The sequence below is a fragment of the Hemitrygon akajei genome, chromosome 5 (genome assembly GCF_048418815.1).
Source record: "Hemitrygon akajei chromosome 5, sHemAka1.3, whole genome shotgun sequence".
Taxonomy (NCBI): domain Eukaryota; kingdom Metazoa; phylum Chordata; class Chondrichthyes; order Myliobatiformes; family Dasyatidae; genus Hemitrygon; species Hemitrygon akajei.
Window position 1 is genome coordinate 127,929,098 of NC_133128.1, and position 18,931 is coordinate 127,948,028.

Sequence of the window (18,931 nt, forward strand, 5' to 3'; positions counted from 1 at the left end):
ATATCGAGAGAGGAGTGTTGGGGCCTGCCTGGAAGAAGATCAAAAGCTAATTTCCTTGAACTTGGGCAAAAGCAGTTGTCATCTGTACCATCATTATTAATCACACATATATACATTCATGTACACACATGCGTGTGCACACATACGCTTACACATGTACACACGCACAGATATACACATACACAAGTGTGCGCACACACAAGCAGAGAAAAAACTACATACACACACATATGCAAGTGTGTACGCACACATGTGCCCATATGTACACACTCAAGAGATTCTACAGATGATAGAAATCCGGAGCAACACACACAAAATGTTGGAGGATCTCAGGTCTATCAGCATCTATGGAAATGAACAAACATCTGACATTCAGGCCGAGGCCCTTCATTGAGACTGGCAAGGAAGAGAGAAGAAGACAGAATAAGAAGGTGGGAGTGAGGAAGGAGTGCATGAGGTGGGCTGGGGAGGTGGGGGGATGAAGTAAGAAGCTGAGAGGCAATAGGTGGAAAAGATAAAGGGCTGAAGAAGAAGGAATCTGATAGGAGAGGAGAGTTGTCCATGGGGAAAAGGGAGGGAGCGATCCCAAGGAGATACAAGACCATAAGACATAGGAGCAAAATTAGGCCATTTGGCCCATCGAGTCTGCTCCGCCATTCGATCATGGCTGATCCTCCCTTTCTCTCTACTCCTCAACCTCAGTTCCCAGCCTTCTTCATGTGACCTTTGTTGCCAAGTCCAATCAAAAACCTATCATGATATGATAGGTAGATGAGGAGAAAAGAAGAGGTAGGAGAGGAGCCAGAGTGGGGAATGAAAGAAGAGGGAAGTGGGAGAAGGAAAATTTACTAGCAGTTAGAGAAACTGATGGTCATGCCATCAGATTGGAGGTTACCCTCACCGGGAAATCCTACATTATTGTTGATGGGGCGAAGGTGCTCGACAAAGCGGTCCCCCATTCCAGGGCACAGCAGACAACCCCAACAGATTCGCGAGTGAAGTGTGTACACACACACACATTGCACACAAGCAGACACAGGAAAAAAAACTATGCACTTACACATGACATACATACACAATACACATGCACACACAAGTGAATGTCATGAATTGACCCCAAGATGGCCATTGTGTGATACTTAATGGAACCCCTCTGCTTAAGCACATCAGACACACAAAGTCCCTGGAATACTCTAGCAAGATACAGGATCTAGCCAGAAAGGATGCAAAAGAATTTCTGGGCAGGTACCCACTGATGAAGATCCTCATCGGTCCATCCTCACCCACAGGCGAGCAGGGTAAACAGACGCACACATTTGTTTTGCGTGCTTTGTGGCCTCAGCATATTCCATTTGCTTTACATTGTTTCTGAATGTAAGAATGAGAAAGCATTGAATGGTTTATTTTTTTAAATAATTTGTCATCATGAATAAAAGATGATTTTGGATTTAAAAAATCTTTTCTTTGCCAAGTGTTCCAGCGTATTGACAGAACATGGCCACCAGGTGGGTTATATAGCAAATGCTCAGCTCTCCCTCACTTCCTTTGGTCCTCTAAAAAATGTATTGCCATCACCTGACTGGGGGTTATTCTAGTGAGCAAGACCAAAGACTGCAAAATCCCTGAAGAAATTAAACTTTTGGAGAAATTGAAGGAAGTGCGTAGGTGGGACTGTTAGCCTGTGAGGGTCAGTGAGGAAGTCAAGCATTGGGCCAGAGTGGTTCCGGTAAGATGGTGGCGTGCTCGAATGCACAGCCATCTGGGTCGATTCAAAGCTGTAACTGTTTGTCCTTTGTGTCTTTTTTATGATCACAAGATACCGCTGGGTACTAAGAACCTCAAGTACTACAAGACTACCCTATCAGCGAGTTGCTCAATAGTGATGGAGCTGGGCATATTGATTGCCATTGCTGTGTTGTCGCATGGACTTGTTGTGTACCGTCGCTATGCCGAGACGGTGCAAGTGGTTGTCGTGGACACTTTTATTGTGATTGCAAGGCCCTGTTCGACATTGGAAATGTAGAATACTGCAAGTCCAGTTCGCTGGTTCATTGGTGAGATCAACCATGGGGGAGCTGCACTGCCTCGATTGCCCTCAAGCCGCAGGGTTGCCTGTTGCAGCCGCCCAGAGGAGGAGATGCTGATGCCGTTGTGGGGGAGAGCAGAGGCCTCAGTGGGCACGCTAGAATCTGTATTGGATTGGAGGCTGGCCTCTCCCATTGGTGCTATCCTCCAGTGTTCGCTCACTGCTGCCCTCTGGTGTTTGCTCTCCAGCGTTTGCTTGGTGGAAGAACAAGCTGGACCAGGACAACTCACCATCAATTTACAAGCCATTGCCATTCAGGGACCTGGGCTATATGATTTATTTTCCTTGTGACTGTTCTGTTGCTCTGCTATTGTAACCACATGTGCTATTTGTGCAGTGTGCTGCTGGCAATGTGTTTTGCACCTTGACCCGAGAAGAACGCTGTTTCGTTCGGCTATATTCACGTATGGTTGAATGATAATTAAAGTTGAACTTGAACAAATTCAAAATCAAGTTCGGAGTTTAAACCATGGGATCTGTCCTCATTAACCACCAGATAATGAGCTTGTGCAATCGCTGTTTCACTCAGTTCAGAACAATGAGTCGAATGTTCACATCATGTTAATAATCTATCACCAGCACCAATTTCAAATCCATACCCTGCACCCTATGTGCCCTTCTTAATGACTAGGTGCAGATAAGAATAACAAGAGCAGGGCTGGAACAGAGAGTGCTGTGAAATTCAGCTCTATTTTAATCATTTTTGGTTTTCCAAAACCAAACTTCCCTTGTGAGAATTAGAAGGTATTTACTATTTACTCTTGCTAAATGTCAGCTGGTTTAGTAAACAGCATCCACAGTTTTTAATAATAGCTAGTTGGATTCTCAGAGGAATCTGTTGTTCATTATGGCTGCATGCTTCAGCAACGAACAGCACAAAAGCAAGGCAGCCAATGACTTTGACCTTCCCATGGTAAGACTGAATATGAAATATGCCTCTTGTGTTTCACTAATATGTCAGAGCTGTTGTGAAATGATCTCACCCCAGTGGGGAATTCACAAAACTTATTCAGCAATAACAGCTGTAACCGTAGATCATGGAGTGTTAATTAATGATCTTTAATTACTTATCAGGAGTCGCAGAAGCAAGCGCACGGGCATGGTAGTGGGACGGGTGGATTAGACAACCAACATGAAAAGCAAGTCACCTAGCCTACACCATATTAGTTCAGGTGCATGGGATTATTCTGCTCAGAGTTGGCATATAGCCCTAAAAAAAATCCTTTCACAAATGGTGCTTCTAATCACGGAACTAAGCTTGCACCAAAGTGGCTCTTGTTGGTGTCAAATGGGCAGGGACAAGCCCTTCAGCCCAGTGACCATCAAGCACCAATTTACACCCAGCACCTTCTTCCTTTCCTTTCTCCCATGGTCCGTTCTCCTCTCCTATCAGCCCTTTACCTTCTCCACCTATCTCCTCACAGTTTCTCACTTTGCCCCCCTCCCCCATCCACCTAGCACCCCCCCCCCCCCCCACCTGATTTCACCTATCATCGGGCATCTTGTGCTCCCTCCTATCCTGCCACCTTCTTATTCTGGCTCCTTCCCCCTTCCTTTCCAGCCCTGGGGGGGGGGGGGTCTCGGCCTGAAACGTCGACAGTTTATTCCCCTCCACGGATGCTGCCTGACCCAACTGAGTTTCTCCAGCATTTTGCGTGTTGCCCATGTACTTTAATCTGATTTCTTTCTCTCCACGTTCCAATCAACCCCTCCCCTCCAGCCCTCAAAGATTCTGCCACTTACCTACACATTTTATAGCACGCAATTAACCGGCCAACTTGCACATCTTTGTGGGTGTGGGAGAAAACCGGAGCTCCTCTCACAGGGAGAAAGTGGAAACCCCATGAAGAGTGCACCAGAGGGCATGACTGAACCCGGGTCACTGGAGCTGTGAGATTGTAGCTCTGCAAGCCACCCCATTCTGCCTCCCCACTTCCCCCTGTGGTTTAATGGGCTTCTTACTTTAACAGCTATCCCTACTGACTTGGCCCTTGCTACCTGGGAACAAGCGGGGGTTTGAAATTCGATAAGCACCTGATAACTAAACTTGAACACTTCCTTTATCAAACTCACTACAAGTCCTCCCCAACTTGAATGAGCATTTGGGAGACTGGCAGATGGGTTTATTGGCTGCTACGAGGCTATAGGCATCGTCTTCCATGTGGGAACTAGTTTTATGGCTGCATTTCTGCCTGGAGAACTGTTCAGGTTACAAACAGTCGACAGGAATGGAGTGGTGCCCAAACCTGGGGAACACCACAAATTCCCCCTTCTTTGCACTCCAACTGCTGCTGTTTTATTTCTGTTTGTTTGGGATAGCTGTTAGGTACTTAATATTTCAGAGTACTTGAGTAATATCGTAAATAAGTTGTTTGATTAAGCATTCTTCTTTATTTAAATAATTAATTACAGGCTATATATAAAAATAAGTGAATTGCATATGACATTTTCTTGGAATTAGTTTAATGTTCTGGAATTGCAAAACATAACAGTGGTGATGAGGAAACACTACACGAACCTGAGACGACTACCAACGTATCAACCTGTTGAAGCACAGTGAGACGTTCGAGTTAAATAAAAAAAAGGAATGGACAAATTCATGAGTTCATAAACAGCGAGTACCAGGTGATAATAATCACAATGAAAAAAGAGCATAGACTCCGGCTATTTTCAAAAGAAAGACAGGTCTGATTGCACAAGAGCTAACTGCAATATGCATACTGAGTGAATTGAGCTATATTTTGAAGCAAATGAAATAGTCAATGAGAAGCGTGCCAGTTGAAATGAGTGCATTGGGCGCCAGTTTGCTCAGACTGTTCCAAATAAACCAGCCAAAATGAGCTTTGCTGATATTGTGAAAATAATGCAGGAACATTTAGAACCAAAGCCATTGTTGAATGCAGAATGGTTTAGGTTTCATAAGCGGAATGAAAAGGAAGGGGAGTCCATTTCAGATTACAGTAAGTGGTTGAATTGAAGAGATTGTCCAAGCATTCTCAGTTCAGTAATGGGCTTAATTACACACTTACAGGTTGATTAGTTTGTGTAATCTTCCAAGAAAGTATTCAAAAACAACTCCCAACTTAGGCACAATTTACATTTAAAAGAGCAATTGAAATAGTTGTATCAATGGAAACAGCTGACAGAGGCACTATTGAGTTGCAGCCAGGAATGAAAGTGAATGTGAACAAAACTGCAATGTCTAACCAGAAACTGGCCCGGCTGAACAAATTGTGTTACCGTTGTGGCAGGGGCTGACATGCACCACACCAATGCAGGTTTAAAGGTGAAACTTGCAGAAAATGCAACAAAGTAGAACACATACAAAGAGTGTTTCGGGCAGACAGAAATAAATAGTCCGCATAGGAAGGAGAAAAAGATTAAAAGTCAAATTGCAGTTTCAAAAAGAGCACTAGTCTGCATGCTGTTGATGAAAAATCTGATGATGATGAGAGTGACAGTGGACTGGGTGGCCTTGAGATTTACAATGTGAAAACTATCAATTGACAATCAATATGGCTCCCACTGGAAGTGAATGGAATTGGACACTGGCTCAGCTGTTTCAGTCATTCCACAAAATGAGTTTTAATGGCATCTCAAAGATACCAAACTGAAGCCTGCAGCTAGCCAACTAAGAACTTATAATGCAAAAAAGATGACTCATAGAAATATAGAAACATAGAAAATCTACAGCACAATACAGGCCCTTCAGCCCACAAAGTTGTGCCGAACATGTCCCAACCTTAGAAATTACTGGGCTTACCTATAGCCCTCTGTTTTTCTAAGCTCCATGTACCTACCTAAAAGTCTCTTAAAAGACCATATCGTATCCACATCCACCACCGTTGCCAACAGCCCATTCCACACACTCACCACTCTCTGAGTAAAAAACTTACCCCTGACATCTCCTCTGTACCTACTCCCCAGCACCTTAAACCTGTGTCCTCTTGTGGCAACCATTTCAGCCCTGGGAAAAAGCCTCTGACTATCCACACAATCAATGCCTCTCATCATCTTATACACTTCTATCAGGTCACCTTTCATCCTCTGTCGGTCCAAGGAGAAAAGGCCAAGTTCACTCAACCTATCCTCATAAGGCATGCTCCCCAATCCAGGCAACATCCTTGTAGATCTCCTCTGCAACCTTTCTATAGTTTCCACATCCTTCCTGTAGTGAGGCGAAAGATGCATACTCCTGTAGGAAAGGCATTTGTAACAGTGAGATATAACAACCAACAAGCCACATTGGGCTTGTACGTGATAAAAACAGGAGGGCTAGCATTGTGTGGCCATGATTGGCTGAGACAATTACAACTTGATTACAGATCCATATACTATTTGCATGCCACATCCCCTGCAACAGAATCAACTGAAAGTGAATTAAGAAAGGTACTAGATGATGCCACAACAGTGTTCAAGGATGGCATTGGAAAATTCAAACATATCAAGGGTAAAATGGTGTTAAATGAAAATGCCACACCCATGTTTGACAAAGCCTGTCTGGTTCCTTATGCCATCCATGACAAAGTAGCTAGTGGGCTGGATCACATGGAGGCTGAAGGAATTCTTTCCAAGGTTGACCGGAGCCCATGGGCAACACCAGTGGTCCTAGTAGCCAAGAAGAATGGGTCTGTCGTGATCCATGGTGATTTTAAGGTCACCATGAATCCAATACTGATCAATACTGACTGCCCAGAATAGAGGATATCTTTGCAAACCTTTCTGCAGGAAAACACTTCAGCAAAGTGGACTTAGCTGAGTCTTACCTGCAGAGGGAGATGGAAGAGTCCAAAGTGTTTCTCACGATAAACACTCACAGAGGGCTTTATTACTATAATAAGCTTATTATTGGAGTAACATCTGTACCGTACCATCCAGCTACAAATGGCTTGGTGGAAAGATTTGTCCATGGTCTAAAGAACGCACTGTGAGCAATGTCAGCATAACACACCACACTAACACTGAACCGGAAGCTTGCCAGTTTGCTCCTTGCCACAACCAATGCACCAGCTCTGCTGTCCCTGGGTCGTCCCTTGCACTTGTGTTTGGATCTCCTCAGACCCAATCTCAGCAGGAGTATGCAGGACAAACAAACTGAGGCCCCCTCAAACCAGGTTCACTGTTTCACTCCCGGACAAGCGGTCCTGGCGAGGGATTACAGAAGCGATCAAACGGGAAAGGCCTATCCTTCTGCACAGTGCAGACTGCTTCTGATATCATCTGGCGATGACACATACATCAGTTGACAACAGCAGAGTCAATTGTTAGAGAAAAAATGTGGCCAGAACTATCAGAACCATTTCCTGCAGTCCCAGAGTCAACTCGTATAAGCACTACGGAGGAGGCACCAGAACCTGAGATTGTTTCACAGCTACAAGTCTCACATGCCAAGCAGAATGGTTCCCCTTGTCATGAAAGATATTATCCAACAAGAGTAGGAAATCCTCCACAGTGATTAAATCTTCAGGCCTGAATGTGCCAATTGAAAATTTACTATGCTGTGGGTGTCGGTGTAGTAGTTGTATTAAGTAGCATACTGTGTATATAACTGAGATCTATTCTACATTGAGTTGGAGTTTATAGCTAGGCAGGGAGTAATGTTGTGTTTTGAATACTTCAGCAAGATTTGAGTAATATCGTAAAACATATGTTGTTTGATTAAGCATTTTTATTCGTTTAAATAATTCATTACGGGTTATATGTAAAAATAAGTGAATCGCATATAGCATGACGTTACCACATCATACATTTTGGCCTTGCTTAAAGTAAAAATGAAACTAAGACCAGTTTGGCTGGGCTCCCGTTTTTTCATGATTTGGAATTACAACACATAGTAATATCCACTGTGGGAAAGGCAAGTCCACAAGGGAGGAGAGGTCTGTAAATTCATTTCCACAACATTGATAACACTGCACACTATGAAAACTGCAACAAAACGTTGGAGAACTCAGCAGCAGGTACAGCAGGGAATAAATAGCTGACGTTTTGGACCGAGACCCGTCATGAGTCTGATGAAAGGTGTTGACCCAAAACGTCGACTGTTCATTCCCGTCCATAGGTGCTGCCTGACCTGCTGAGCTCCTCCAGCACTCTGGGTGTGTGTGTTGCTGAACATTTCAAACATCGCTTGTGTTTATAATTGTGAAAACTGCAGTTTGTGTGTAGCTCCGGGTCCTAGCATCTGCAGTCCCTTGTGTTATATTATACAGTGATACTTGGACCATCATATTCTGCCATGTACAATCACAGTTTGTTTTACAGACTGGACATACCAGGGACTCAGCTTTTCTTACACCTTCAAACACTTTGCTGCAGCCAAAACTGATGGACAGTCTGTATTTGCTTCCACCTGAAGTTTGGCCTCATGACTGACACAGTCAAGCAAAAGAGTCTTCCAATGCACTACAGGCACCAAGAAGAGTCACAATGCAGGAGGCATATAAGGCCGACAAGTAACACCTTGTCCACACATGGATTACAAGCAACCCCACTCTGTACCTAAGCATCCTACAGTAGAATCGCATTAGTGATTTCATGACCTGAAGGGGAAAATGACTTCTCAATTCTCACAAATGACATTCACTTTTGGTCACTCCATTATAGGAAGGATGTGGAGGCTTTGCAGAGAGTGCAGAAGACTTTTATCAGGGTGCTGCCTTGATTAGAGGACTTGTGCTCTAAGGACAAATTTGTGTTGTATTCTCCAGAACAGCAGAGGCTGAGGGAGATCCAACAAAGGTTTATAAGATGATGAGAGGCACAGATAAAGTAGAGTCAATGTCCTTTTATTAAAGATAATGTATCTGATACTAGAAGGCATGCAATTAAGCTAAGGGGGGTAAGATCAAAGGGGAACATTGAGGAGGAATTCTTTTTAGCCAGTGGGTGGTGAATCTGTGGAATTCATTGCCACAAATGGCTGTGGAGGCCAGGTCATTGGGTTAAAGCAGAGGTTGACAGGGTCGCAGAGCATGTGCTACTAGACTCCGAGGAAACAATATGATTTGGCGGTATGAAACGATATGAGTCAGCTGCACCTTTCCTCATTCCCTGTCACGCCCACTGTTGAACTTGAATGCACGCGAGGTCATTACGCACGTGAAGTCATTACCCATCCGAGGTTATCATTCGCCTAAACGCAGTGACACCCTCACGCCAGGGATCACTGGTTGGCCTCGGGTAACCAGCCGCCTCGTGCGGCCAGCGAGAAGTGCCATTGCTACTGGCCTGGAGTGCGGACAGATGGCCACTGCCTCTAAACCTGTTTAGCACACCGAATGTTCGTGGGGAACCCGGTGCTAAAATATTCGCAGATGACCTAATTCAGGCTCGGGGTTTCGTAAGCATCAGAGCAGCTACCTCGCTGCGATCTACTGAAAGTCATCCCTCGAGCCAAACTTTTGTCAGCTGCTCTCTCCAGACTGTGACCACCGTAGCCCCCGTACGGGGACCTCCAGCCCCTACCTTGTCCTCTCACTGGTGTGTTGCAATGATTTTATATGTTCATGCGAGGAAAATATGCGCTGTGTATTTAATATCCAAACGTTACTTAAAACGTTATGATGCTATTGACTTACAAGTGAGTTATAATTGACTTATCACTACATTCATGCGAGGAAAATATGCGCTGTGTGTTTAATATTCAATTTGTTAGATAAACCCTTTTAGAAATGAAATTGAGTGAATTAGCCACTTATAAGTGACTTTAAGTTGACTTATCACCTACATTCTGGTTGTGATTAACACCCCCCACCCCCACTGGCCGGTCTGCAAGAATATTGTCAATATTAAACCGGTCCGTGGTGCAAAAAAGGTTGGTGACCCCTGAGTAAGGGCATCAAAGGTTACGGGAAGAAGACAGGAATTAGGGTTGAGAGGGATAATAACTTGGCCGCGGTGGAATGGTGGAGGAGACTCGATGGGCCGGATGGTCTAATCCTGTTCCTGCACCTATTGGTCTTGTGGGATGTGTGAGACAAGTCTGTTTACACAGAATAGGGGGTGCCTGGAGTGTGCCGCCAGGAGGTAGTGGAGGCAAATAAGGCATTTTAGAGGCTTTTAAAAGGCTCGTAGTTAGCACATGAATTTGCAGACAGTGGAGGGGTTGGGACATTGCGTAGGCAGAGGACATTAGGTAAGTCAGAAGTTTAATTAGTTTGGCACAGCATGATGGACTGATGGGTCTTTTCCTGTTCTATGTTCTTTGTTGATGGGTTCAACACCTCAGCTTCCAAAGGTGGACTACTCCTGTATCTTCCCACCTCCTGAGTCCTGTGCAACCCTGCCTGGCTTCTGCTCAGTGCTGCACATCGACCCTTTGCTCCATGTCCGTTTGCTGGTGTTTGCCTCTTGCTTTAGCACAGTTGTCTATACTGGGAGAGTCAGTCAGGACTGGGGAGCTGATGGTTAGCAGCTTGAGAAATATGGGGCACCTACTGTGTGAGAAAAGGATTGAAAAGAGCAGATGCGGTTTAGCAGGTGGAGAGAAACATGGAGAATAGCAGAGAGTGGGAGAGGGGGAAAGAGACATGGGAGACAAAAGGATGGAATGGGGAATGGGAAAGAGAGGGAGAGAGTGAGAGAGAGGTGGACAGGGAATGGGAGAATGAGAATGAGAGAGAGGGAAAGGGAGACGGGATGGGAAAGACTGAAAGAGGGACAGAAAGCAGGAGGGACAGGGAATGTGAGGGAATTGGAAAGGAGTCACATGGATTGGGTGACAGGGAGACAGTAGAAGATGAGAAAGGGAGAGAGACAAAGAAAATAGGAAATGGATGAAAGGGAGAGAGAGACACACACAGAGAAAGGAGGGAATAGGAAAAAGGGAGTACGGCACATGGAATGGGAGAGAGCTACAGGGAATGGGAGATTCTGACAGAGCATCAATGATATGGAAAAGGAGAGCAAGCAGAAAGGGAGAGACAGGGAAGGGAGGTGTACATGATGGACAGTGAGCGTGCTTAAGGCGAGGATGTGCTTACCCGCTGTTTCATCGCAAGCATATCAACACTGTGTTGAAGTTGTTATATTTTCAGCAATGGTCAGATCTGGATGGAAGTTGTACAAAGCCATCAGGTGCAGGCTGGGCGCAGACCTGATGTGTATTATATATCCAAGCAGCCCTCTGGTGCAATAGTGGGTTAATGCCAATATAATAGCTTTTCTATCCCACTCCAAGGCACAAAGAAACACTCAACCACTCCAGGGCTTGAGCTGTTACCCTGGATTGCTACCGAGCCGTAGTATGGCAAGAATTCTCGAAGTGAGGAGGGCAGCGGCCGCTTGCCGAGATGTTGGATTTGCTTCCCAGGTGCTGAGCACAAAGGTTATTAAAAACCTCACTGCTTGACAGAAGGCAAGAGGCTCGTGATGTGTTGGCCCTTACTCCTTCCTCAAACAACACCGACCTTCACTGGCAATTCATCCAATTGCTACTCAAAGGATCTTGCTAATTATCAGCCACATCTGCATACTCAATTAAACACTCGACTTCAAAGCAATCCATTTTATGTGAAGTGCCCCGGATTCGGCAGAGCAATAGGATATGGTTCCATTCATAATTGCAAGTCTTTCTTGTACAGTGGAGTTGTCCAGGATTACTTGGAGAGTAGCCACGGTTGTGACCATGGTAACAGCGATTTTCATTTGGGCTTGAATTTTAGCTGAAATTAAAAATGGCACGGCTGTGAAAACCAGTCATAGACTGCTTGTGGAGAGTCAAGCACAGGTCAAGAGTAAAATGGCATTCATTCCACGTGTCTGGATATCTGTTGGTCCATCAACACTAAAGGAACTTCACGGTATCCAAGACAAAGCAGACCGCTTGACTGGCATGCAATCTACCTCCCTCTGCCACCGGCGCAAGGAGCCATGGTCTGTGTGTGCCTCATCAACAAGATACCCTGCAGTAACTTGCCAAGATTTTTTTCGACAGCCATTCCAGTTCTATCACCCTAGCAGGTGCAAGGAAGCACAACAGCCTCCAGGTTCCAACTGAGCAACCTTGCATACCTCCCTGATTCAAAGGGGAACTTGCTGTGGTTAAAGCTCCATACCTCTCAGAGGTGTGGGAAGGATGTTGCTCTGTGCTGAGATTCCACCTGTCCCCAAGTCTGTAAGTGAGGACTAGACGTCTGAAGGCCCGTCCTGGGGTTAGAGCACGGGGTGGTGGGGGGGGGGGGGGGCGGTGTGTGTGTGTGTGTGTGTGTGTGTGTGTGTGTGTGTGTGTGTGTGTGTGTGTGTGTGTGTGTGTGTGTGTGTGTGTGTGTGTGTGTGTGTGTGTGTGTGTGTGTGTGTGTGTGTGTGTGTGAGAGAGAGGAAAGGGGTTTGTTTTGCACTTGCTGTTTTTTTTTGCCGAGCATCGCAGAACGTGCCAGAACGTGTGGCGACATTTGCATCCTCAGGTTGCGCTGGTTGTTAATACGATCGACAGATTTCACTGTATGTTTCAGACATGCGTGCTAAACAAATGAATCTGAATCTGAACCTGTCCCCAGTGCTGTGAAGGATAGGCTGACTGTGTTGCCATGCAACATCCCATTCAGCTGGACGTTCCCCACCTGTACTTCATGGAAATGTTCATTTCAAGAAACACCTCGGACCACAGGCCCAGCAGGCAGTGGCCAGCTCAGAACCTCCTGCAAGAATGTGAGACAAAGAGACGTGGATCCTGTGGGGCAGTTCCTGAGCAGACAGTCCAGATGAGCTGGCCAAGTGCCTCATCAGCAGAGCTCTCCTGTTTGGTGTAAGTGAGAAGAGCCCTCCTGGTCGGATCCTTCCTGAAAATGCTGGTCTGCCAGTACATCAAGATGTCCAGAAGGGAATGTTGCCAATTGGCACGTTCCAGGCTGGAATGATAGACTTCAAAAGCAGGGAGGCTAGAAAGAAGGCACCACTGAGATTTGCACTCAAGATCTCCTGTTTACTAGACAGGATCTTTACCAACTAACCACTCTTCCCACTGTCGTAACATGGATATGGTTCCCCTTATCCCTACTTCCACCAACGTTCCCTATTATTTTTTTACAGCTATGTGGACCAACCATTTTTCTGAGCAGCAAATTTTCACACAACCTGAAAAATGTGTGCCACTTTAAATTAACATTATATGTGAAAAATTTCCAGCTGCACGATGGCAACGTAGGCGATCTGCACAGCAGCATTTCAGTTACTGCACAGCCATGTACCCGTGCAGCCGAGAGGTACCAGTGCCTACCACCCCATGTGCTTCTGTATCCAAAAGATCATTCTCGGAACTTCCGCCAGCTCTAGCGGAGTCCTACCATGAAGCGCCACCACCACCTCCCCCCCTCCACTTTCAATAAGAATCACTCTATTGTTCTATTGTTTAGCTATTTAGCTCTGTTGTTCACTCGTCCCTCCTGGCACTTGTCCCTATGAAGCAAAACAAGTGCTACACTTGCCCTTATACTTCCTCCTTCACAACCGTTCAAAGTTCCAAACAGTCCTTCCAAACGAGGCAACACTTTACCTTTGAGACTGTTAGGGTCATCTACTGTACCTGGTGCTTTTGGTGCATCCTCCTCTATATCGGTGACACCTGACGCAGGTTGGGGGAAATTGCTTCATTGAGGATCTTCACTGTCTACCACAAAAGGCAGGATCTCCAGCTGGCTACCCATTTCAGTTCTATTTCCAGGTCCCATACCAACATGTCTGACCATGGCCTCTTCTATTGCCATGATGAGGTCAAACTCAGGTTGAAGGAGCAACACCTCATATTCCATTTGGGTAGCCTTCAACCTTATGGTATGAACACTGACTTCTCTATCTTCCGGCAATTACTACCTCTCTCCCTTCCCCCCTTCCCTTCTTTTCCTATTCCTTATTCTGGTTACTTTGTCTACCTCCTCTTCTCCTCAACAGCCTGTTACCTTTCTCCCTCGTTCCCTTCCTCCTTCCCTTTATTCTATGGTCCACTGTGCTTTCCTATTAGATATCCTCTTCTTCAGCCTTTTACCTCTTCCAGCCATCATCTTCCAGCTTCTTATTTCATCCCCTTCCAGAATTATACCCCTTCCCCTTCACCTGTTTTCACTATCTCCTGCTGGCTTCTGCCCCTTCCTTTCCAGTCCTGATGAAAGGCCTTAGCTCGAGGCGTTGACTGTTTATTCCCCTCCATAGATGCTGCCTGACGTGCTGAGCTCCTCCAGAATTTGTGCATGTTGCTCAAATGCAGGAAGTGAGAGAGAGAGAAAGAAGCACAAGGAAAGAAAAAGGGGAGAGAGTCAGGCGGAGAGTCGGAGACGTGGGAAAGGAAAGCTGATGGAAGAGAGAACTTAGATCTCAATACTGAACTGCATTGTAAGGCCCTTCTGCTATCAAACACTGAGAGGCTAAGCCCTGTGTAAAAGCCCCTCATACACGTGGTTTGTATCATGCCTGAATTGCAAAGGTGCTCTGTGCACAGAACGAACTCACACCACAAACATACAAGCTGGAAAACATTATGAATGTAAAGAAAGCCCCACTCTCTGCACTTCCTGTATATATTCAATGGATAATGTTTATTTATCAAATTTAAAACAAATTCTAGAAGATGAGTGAAATATTCCAAGGTGCAGGAGTACATGCTGAGGGCAGATTGAAGCTTGCTGCAGCCATTGCAAAGACTTGGCGGGAAAGGACCACAGTCTAAGGACACTGAAGGATGAGCCCTGTCTAACAACTCCAGATATCACGTATATGATTAGTTAAAAAAGAAATGTGAGCGACTTTCCGTCAAGATGGCACCTGTGTACAGCAGTCCTTCGGTTGACATCTTCTGGATGGATTATGAAACCATATATTTCACTTCTTTTATGTCCTTTATGTTTGTTTTTTTTTGTCTTGAATGTGATTCTGGAACTGCTGGAGCCTGTAATTTGCAGTGTGGAGATCATTTGCGTGTTTCAGCGCTCTGCAGTCTCCGAGAGGATTCCAGGAGACAGAGGCGAGAAGACTGCAGGATGGGCCATGAGCCAACGTTTGACTCCATTTCGCTGATTGAAGTATCCATTGTTCAGCAATTAATGTGACGAGGGATATTAAAACATTGAGGGGAATGAGAAAGGTAAGCATCGGCTGCCTGTCTTTTGATTACTGGTGGGATCGTTCTGCTGCCAGAGAGGGGAGACTGCCTTTTGATCACTGGTGGGATTGCTGTGCTACAGAGAGGGGAGACTGCCTTTTGATCACTGGGAGATTGTTCTCCTACCAGAGAGGGGAGACTACCTTTTGATCACTGGGAGATTGTTCTCCTACCAGAGAGGGGAGACTACCTTTTGATCACTGGGAGATTGTTCTCCTACCAGAGAGGGGAGACTGCCTTTTGATCGCTGGGAGATTGTTCTCCTACCAGAGAGGGGAGACTGCCTTTTGATCGCTGGGAGATTGTTCTCCTACCAGAGAGGGGAGACTGCCTTTTGATCGCTGGGAGATTGTTCTCCTACCAGAGAGGGGAGACAGCCAGTTTATCACTGGGGGGGTGGGGTCGCTCTTCTACCATGGAAGATAGACTGCTTTTTGATCGCTGGTGGGTAAGGCTGCTGCTGTGCCTGGAAAATGTAACCCAGGTTTTCTGTGTTTTGGATATGAACTTGGACTATAGACTATTTTCCCCAGTCTTATTTTTTTTTATATTCTGTGTTTCTCCCCTGATCTTTCTCACTTTTTTATGTGTGGGAGAGGGCAATTTGATGGTTGATGTGCCTGTTCTGTTTTCGTTGGGTATTTTTGTGTGGGGAGGAGAGATTTGGGGGTTGATGATCGTCCTGCCATCCTTCTCTTTCTTAGTTTTGTGGCTATCTGATGAAGAAGAATTTCAGAGGTGTATATTTTGTTAATAAATTAACCTTTGAACCTTTGAGGCTGATGTGTTAAGAAAGAATGAATTGAATTAATTTGTAAAATAAAAGTTGAGAAAGATACATCGAGATTATAGTCCCTGGATAGATTAGAAGTAAAATATATTTTTGGAGAAACAGATTTCAAGAAGGCACAAGTAGTGAGACCACTTTGCTAGGAAGACTGGGAAGAGATTCAACAGTAGTTGTCGAGCTTTGCCCCAGACAGCTACATGAAACCGGAAATGCAAAAGACAGCAGATGATGGAATCAGGGGTAACAAACAAACTGCTGGAGGGACAGGCAGCACCTGTGGGGGAAATCGACAGTCAATTCTTCTGGCTGACACCCTTCATCTGGGCTTCAGCATTTTGTTTGTTGCTCTTAACATGGAATTCTATTCTGTCTGAGCTGTTCCCAGAGGCACCCACTCCGACAAATATCAGCTGTTGCCCGGAAACAGTTATGGCTTCACCCTCAGGTATGACTGGAACTCTGCAACATGCTGGTTCACTCTTAAGATTGTGACAACACGCTAAGGGATGTGCTGGAGCTGAGCACAAGAACTGTAAGAGCTCTGTGTGCCCTGCGCATGTGAAGTGACAAGAAAGTATGTTAAATCCCCTTGAATCGCAGTGATCAAGGATGATAGTTGATGATGTGTTGATGTTAAGTGGAAGAACATGACTTGTAATGAAAATATCTCAAATATTTAAATATATATATATATATACTTTATATGCATATATATGTTTATTTTTTAATAAATCATTTGTTTGAAATTCTTTAATATCTACAAGACATTAGATCACCATTATGGAACCTAAAACATAAAACAACATAGAATCAAGCACCTTCACACACAATGTATTGCACCAAAGATGATGCTGAGTTAAACTCCACCCCTCTTGCCTACACTGTACATGAGCCTTATCCCCACCCCTCATTGCCTGCATATTCACACGATTATCTCTCAGCCTCATTAACGTTACTATTGTACCTTAGCAGCCCACTCCAGCCACGTACCACTCTGTGAGTCAAAAGCAACACATGCCTCACATATTTGCTTTAAACCTCTCCACCATCACCTCTCACACTTAGCATTTCCACTCTGGGACGAAGATCATTTCAAGGGCACACAGAGACAGGGAATTCAAGACCAGTGCTGATAACGGTATCCCCATTCCAGGACTGAGACACAACTGATGCATCATCTCAGACAGGACTGCTAACTGTACTTTGCAAGCTCATAACTATGTTACAAGCACCTACCACTAACTTGCAAGGAGCCCCACACATCAATTCAAGAACATGACATCAGTCTATGAACATTAGCACATGCCAGTATCTCTAAGCATTTTCCCAAGACACCGTGCAGAGTTGAGTATTAAATTCACAATTTCACTATTAATGCCAGTCACTCTATTTTTACTCACCAATCAGAAGTGAAATGTCTGATGTTGTTTCCGGATTTGCACATCACCGCAGTTGTTGACTGGTGATGCTATCCAACCCCACTGTTTCACAGCAGCTTACAATAATGCCAAGTAGACTTACTGGATCAAAAAGCTGAGCTGTCTAAATAAACCAGCAACCTCATCAATCACTCACAATATTGGAGACATATGTGCTGAGTCCCCTACCAGAGAAGTGCTGGAGCTGGTTTCCTGGTGTGTACACCCTGTAGAGGATTAACTCCCTAAAAGGTAATCCAGGGAGTATGGGACTCATAGGAAGCAAGCTGGGTAATCGTAGGCCCTGAACTTAAACTGACATACATGCTGAAGCTGATAATGTTACTCTATAGGCATAGGATATGAGTGAAAGGGGAAAAAACACTCAGCGATATAATTCTTTCCAACAAAAAGGTAAAGAGGTGTGGAACTTACATGTTGCAGTAGTATTGCTGGGAACAATTATAATGTCAGTAGTGCGAGGGTCGCGCACGATGTCTTGCCAATGAATGGTGTTGACGTAGCATAGAAACTTGTTCTGGTCAATGTAGATGCCTCCATTCAGGATTTCTGTAATATCAAACACAAGTTTGAAGTTACTCCAAAGTGATCTCCATCATTGCTATAGCAACCTACTCCAGGCAGAAAGAACATTTTACAATCCCCAAGATCAGTCCAGACTCTCTTCATTTCCCTAAGAGTTGGCCTCCACCATACTGAACTTGGCAGAGGCCTCTGGGCACCTGATCCAGTATATCCATCAAGTTTATTGTCAAAGGCATACAAACCCAGGGTATAAATGTCATGAAAAATAACTTCTTGCAGCAGCAGCGCAGTACACTACAAACCTGACAAACATAAATTAACATAAATCTAAATTAACATAAATTATACATGACTTATATGACAAAATAAACATAACGACACTATTGCAAGTTGTGAAAGAGTTGTATCACTGATACAACTGCTCCCTTGATCTTTAGTGAAGTGTCCCTGGAGTCTTTTGAGTGAAGTAGAGTAAAGGATTTAAACTGCACCTTTAACTTACTCTGAATGCTTCAACATAGCCTGTACTTTAAGGGTAGCTAAGTAAAACAATGAGGCTACTGATTTACAGTCTAAGATATAAATGTAGGAGCGGGAATCTCCCCTGCCCCATGACTTTTATATTGCTGCAAGTGGAACCCTTGATGTACAATTGGCACTCGAGTGATAAGGAAATTCTTGTTCCCATAGCAACAGATTCTGGCTGGGATAACATGTATAAGAAGCATACAAACTATGCTGACCTGTTGAGCTCACTCACATTCAACAAACTAACACTATTTCCCTCTCAGTAATGTTTCAGAGAAAGGGATATACTTCCACTAATCCTGCATGATGAACAACTGTCAGGGGACATTGGGCTTCTTGTGAGCAGTATGGCTGCAATCAGTCAGAAGACTGGTGGGTGAGGTGCTGCTCTTTCAAAAATGTTCTCTCAAGGTACAATTTAAACACTGTCCCTCCCTTTGCATTGTCTCATTTCTTCTCTGAAGGCAGAGGCG

At 44.8% G+C, this 18,931-nt stretch overlaps 1 protein-coding gene across 7 annotated transcripts in view; it reads right to left on the bottom strand.

Moving 5' to 3' along the window:
* Positions 1–18,931, bottom strand: part of LOC140728164 (receptor tyrosine-protein kinase erbB-4-like) — a 943,636-nt gene that overhangs the window by 370,713 nt on the left and 553,992 nt on the right. For all 7 annotated transcript variants that reach the window (XM_073046453.1, XM_073046457.1, XM_073046456.1 and 4 more), the window contains exon 4: positions 17,820–17,954. In XM_073046453.1, the coding sequence (XP_072902554.1) occupies positions 17,820–17,954 (135 nt within the window). The remainder of the gene's footprint in view (positions 1–17,819; positions 17,955–18,931) is intronic.